Source organism: Eimeria necatrix, genomic scaffold (genome assembly GCF_000499385.1).
Source record: "Eimeria necatrix Houghton genomic scaffold, Enh_scaff976, whole genome shotgun sequence".
Lineage (NCBI taxonomy): Eukaryota > Apicomplexa > Conoidasida > Eucoccidiorida > Eimeriidae > Eimeria > Eimeria necatrix.
The window spans coordinates 1-5,000 of NW_013654767.1; the positions used below are offsets into that span (position 1 = coordinate 1).

Here is a 5,000-nt window from a genome sequence, read left to right on the forward strand (position 1 = left end):
TGCTGCTGCTGCTGCTGCTGCTGCTGCTGCTGCTGCTGCTGCTGCTGCTGCTGCTGCTGCGGCAGTTGCTCTGGTGTTTGCGCTGCTGCTGCAGCTGCGCGTTTGGCGCTGCTGCTGCGTTTGTTCCTGCTGCTGCTGCTGCTGCTGTTACTTTTGCTGCTGCTGCTGCTTCTGCCTTTGCTGCTGCTGCTGCTTCTGCCTTTGCTGCTGCTGCTGCGAGTGGCCGCGGCGTTACTGCTGTGGCCGCTTCCGGGGTTGCTGCTGCTGCAGTTCCTGCTGCTGCTGCTGCTGCCTTGCTGCTGCTGCTGCTGCTGCTGCTGCTGCGACCCCCTCCAATCACCAATTAACTTGAATCTCAATGTAATTAATTAATTATTATTTATTATTTATTTATTTATTTATTATTTATTTATTTATTTATTTATTTATTTATTTATTTATTTATTTGTTTTCAGGAGACCTGGTGTGGATTGGCTGCAGCCCTTCGGACGAAGAGTTTGCTGCTCTTGCTGCTGCTGCTCCTCCTTCGAGGGTTTTCAGCAAATTCCCTTTTGCTGCTGAGCTGGCAGCAAAGCACTGGCTTTGCTTCTTGATTGGAGCCATGCAGGCAAGCAGCAGCAGCAGCAGCAGCAGCAGCAGCAGCAGCAGCAGCAGCAGCGGCAGCAGCAGCAGCAGCAGCAGGGGTGACGGGGGGCAGGGGACAGCAGCAGCAGCAGGAGTGCTGCTGCTGCGGCGAGGGAGCGGCAAGAATGGCTTGCGCCGTCAGTGGCAGCTTATTCGCTTGTTTAGGGTTTAGGGTTTAGGGTTTAGGGTTTAGGGTTTAGGGTTTGTTGCGCGCAGGAGTTGGAGCCGGCGTTGTTTTCTTTTTACCCGAAAACTTTGCTGCTGCCGGACAGCAGCAATTTGCTGCTGCAGTCATTTGGGCCTAGGACTTTGTCTCCGCCTTCATCTCAGGCCTTGGCGCTGCAGCAGCAGCGCCGCAGCAGCAGCAGCAGCAGCAGCAGCAGCAGCAGCAGCAGCTACGGGGGAGGGCTGTTTGGGCTGTGGGAAGGCAGCAGCGGGGAGAGCAGCAACGCGCGCGACGGCGCAGCAGCAGCAGCAGCAGCAGCAGCAGCAAAGTTGTGGATTCTGAAGCCGCTGTTTGGCTGCCAAGGCAGCGGCGTGCTGCTGGCAGCAGCAGCAGCAGATGTTCCTGCTGCAGTGCTGCAGGGAGCAGCAGCAGATCTTTACATTGCGCAGCAATATATCCAAAACCCTTTTCTCCTCAACAGCAAAAAGTTCGACTTTAGGGTTTACGTTTTGCTGCTGGGCGTTTACCCGCACCTCCAGGCACGCTGCTGCTGCTGCTCCTGCTGCTGCTGCTGCTGCTGCTGCTGCTGCTGCTGCGGGCGATGATGATAATGCTGCTGCTGCTGCCGGCGATGATGCTGCTGCTGGTGATGGTGCTGCTGCTGCTGGCGGTGCTGCTGCTGCTGCTGCTGGGGGCGATGATGATAGTGCTGCTGCTGCTGGCGATGATGCTGCTGCTGGTGATGGTGCTGCTGCTGCTGCTGGCGGTGCTGCTGCTGCTGCTGCTGAGGATGATGATCTTGCTGCTGCTGCTGATGGTGGTGGTTGTGCTGCGGCGCTTGCTGCTGTTGCTTGTGCTGCTGCTGCCAGTGCTGCTGCTGCTTCTGCGTGTGTTGCTGCTGTGCTGCTGCTGCTGCTGCTGAGCTGAGCTCTGCTGCTGCTGCTGCTGCTGCTGCTGCTGTGCTTGCATGCAGCAGGTGAAAGTTTTCACATTCAAATTGTGTATTGATATGTACTTCTTTATTAATTTATATTTATATTTATTTTATTAATTCTTTTTATTTATTTATTTATTTATTTTTAATTATTTTATTATTTTTGTTTTCTATTTTTGTTTGTTTAGGTCTTCCTTTCAAGACGGGGGCTGGTCCGCTTCTGCACTGAAGATTATCCTGCTGCTGCTGCTGCTGCTGCAGCAGACAGCAGCAGCAGCAGCAGCAGCAGCTGGAGTGTAAATGCCCATTTGACGAACTATGCTCTCAATAAAAAACACCCCGCGTTCAAAAGGTTGGTTTGCTGCTGCTGCTGCTGCTGCTGCTGCTGTTTCTGCTCTTGGTGCTGCTGCTGCTGCTGCTGTCGCTAAGTCTGCTGCTGCTGCTGCTGTCGCTGCTGCTGCGCAATGCAGCTGCTCCTGCTGCAGCACGACGCTGCTGCTGCTGCTGCTGCTGCAGCATCGTGCTGCTCACAGCAGCCGCATCCACTTCTAATTTATTTATTTATTTATTTATTTATTTATTTATTTATTTATTTATTTATTATTTATTTATTTATTTATTTATTTATTTATTTATTTATTTATTTTAATTTGCTGCAGGAGTTCGAACCCCCACGACAGCGACTCGAGCAAAAGAGTGCTTGAAGACGTTTTGGAGGAGTTGGCGATGCACGGCAAGTTCTTTATTATTTAATTTAATTAATTAAATTAATTTAATTAATTTAATTAATTTAATTTAATTAATTTAATTAATTTAATTTAATTAATTTAATTCATTTTTTATTCTTTATTTCTTTTATTCCTTTATCTGCTGCTCAGTTCCGCGTTTGCCGCGCTGTGGGCTTCGTTCGGACTCCCCAGCTGCTCATTTGCTGCTGCTGCTGCTGCTGCTGCTGCTGCTGTTGCTGCTGCTGCTGCTGCTGCTGCAGGAGTAGACACAGACAATTTCTGGCAGCAGCTGCAGGAGATAGTCTCCCGCACTGTGCGGCTGTTGGGGCCTTTGCTGTCTTTGAAGTACCGGGCGCTCTGGTGTACAGACACCCCACAGCAGCAGCAGCAGCAGCAGCAGCAGCAGCAGCAGCAGCAGCGGGGGCGGTGTTTCCAGATTCTGGGCTTCGACCTGCTGCTTGATGCGAAGCACAAGTTGTGGCTGCTCGAAATCAACTCTAATCCTTCCCTCAGGACAGGTCTGCTGCTGCTGCTGTTGCTGTTGCTGCTGCTGCTGCTGTTGCTGTTGCTGCTGCTGCTGTTGCTTCTGCTGTGTGCTGCAAGTTATCTCTTGCTGCTGCAGTATCTGCTGCTAGGTTTGCTGCTGCTGTGCATGCTGCCCTGCCGTTGTATGCGCTGCTGTATCCGCTGCTGCGCCGCTGCTGCGTCTGCTGCTGCTGCACCTGCTGCTGCTGCTGCTGCTGCTGCTGCAGATTACGAAGCAGAGGGTCCTGGGGGCTACAGCAGCACGAAAGAAAGTGTGGTTGACAGAAGGGTGAAGGAGCCGCTGCTGCGAGAAGCTTTAATTTTGGTTTATTTGTCGTTGCTGTCGCCAGCAGCAGCAGCAGCAGCAGCTGCTGCTGCTGCTGCTGCGCCGCAGCCCAGCAGGAGGGAGCAGCTGCAGCCAAAAGCTGCTGCGGCAGCTGCCCGGAAGCAGCGGCAGCAACACAGGCACGACAAGAAGCAGCAGCAGCAACAGCAGCAGCATGGTGGGGCTGCAGCACAGGATAAGCAGCCGGCAGAAGCTGCAGCAGCAAGTGCAGCAGGGGCAGCACCTGCTGCTGCATCAACTGCTGCAGTTGCTGCAGCAGCTGCTGCTGCTGCTGCTAATGTCACGCCTCCTCCGTGGCCTACGAGCGATGACGAGCTACGGGCGACGCCGCCGCCGCAGCAACAGCAGCAGCAGCAGCAACAGCAACAGCAGCAGCAGCAGCAGCAACAGCAGCAGCTGCAGCAGCAGCAGAAGTCGTCTGCTGCTGCTGCAGCAGCAGAACCCGCAGCAGCGGAAGCTGCGGCAAACCCTAGGACACTACAGGCCCGCTACCGAGATGCGCTTAAACGACACGCAGCAGCAGCAGCAGCTGCTGCTGCTGCTAGCTCAGCAGCAGCAGCTGCTGCTGCTGCTTCTTACAAAGCAAGGCAGCAGCGCCACAAGGAGCAGCACCAGCGGCAGCTGCAGCTGCACAGCCAGCAGCAACAGCGGCTCCGCAGCAGCAACAGCAGCAGCAGCAGCAGCAGCAACAGGAGAGCGCAAGCGCCAGACTCCAGACTCCTCAGAGTACTCAGCAGCAAACGCCGCGCCACATGCCTACAGCAGCAGCAGCAGCAGCAGCAGCAGCAGCAGCAGCGGCAGCAGCAGCTGCAAGGCAGCAGCAGCAACACTCGAGCTGCGTCGACCGATTCCAAAGCACGAGAAGGCCTGAAGCAGCAGCAGCAGCAACGGCAAAAGCAACATGAGCAGCAAAGTGAGCTGCATGAAGAACAGCAGCAGCAGCAGCAGCAGCAGCAGCAGCAGCAGATCGGTGGGGCTGCATTGAGCGAAAGCGCTTCAGTGCGTAGCTGCTGCAGTCGCCGGCGCAACAGCAGCAGCAGCCGCAGCCGCCGCAGCAGCAGCGAGGAGGGCGGGGGTGCCTCAAGCAGCAGCAGCAGCAGCAGCAGCAGCAGCAGCAGCAGCAGCAAGAGGGGCTGCTGCTGCCCTTCAAGTGCAGCAGCAAGGAGCACGGAAGCAGACGGGTGCTCCGCAGCAACTCCGGACACTGGTTCTGAGGACGCGGCTTTGCCCGCTGCTGCTGCTGCTGCTGCTGCTGCTGCTGGGGGCGAGCAGCAGCAGCAGCAGGGCAGCACCCCGTTCCTGCTGCAGCGGCGGCAGCAGCAGCAGCAGCAGCAGGAGAGCTGGCTGTCGAGCTGCTGCTACAGCCAGATAAGCAGCCGGCGGACTGCGACGACTGCGACGACGGCGAGCAGCAGCAGCAGCAGCAGCAGCAGCAGCAGCAGCAGCAGCGCGCTCGGCGAGCTGCTGCTGCTGCACTGCTGCTGCTGGGCTGCTGTTCCCACCGCCCCCTCAGACCTCAGGACCCCACAGTCTTTTTCTTTGATTCTTTTCTCCGAGTGTATGTACACCTTCGAGCACCTCGCCAACTTCCCCAGCAGCAAAACCATTTCGCTGCACTCTTGGATTCGCTTCTGCAGAGCAGCAGCACTCGACACCAAGGTCTGCTGCTGCTGCTGC

At 55.8% G+C, this 5,000-nt stretch overlaps 1 protein-coding gene across 1 annotated transcript in view; it reads left to right on the forward strand.

The window, feature by feature from the left end:
* Nucleotides 1–455: 455 nt before the first annotated feature.
* ENH_00084900 (hypothetical protein, conserved) overlaps nt 456–5,000 on the forward strand; it is a gene marked incomplete at both ends in the record, with an annotated part of 6,335 nt that continues 1,790 nt past the window's right edge. The window contains 5 exons of the mRNA XM_013583555.1: nt 456–790; nt 841–1,290; nt 1,913–2,076; nt 2,603–2,970; nt 3,205–4,982. Of these exons, the coding sequence (XP_013439009.1) occupies nt 456–790; nt 841–1,290; nt 1,913–2,076; nt 2,603–2,970; nt 3,205–4,982 (3,095 nt within the window). The remainder of the gene's footprint in view (nt 791–840; nt 1,291–1,912; nt 2,077–2,602; nt 2,971–3,204; nt 4,983–5,000) is intronic.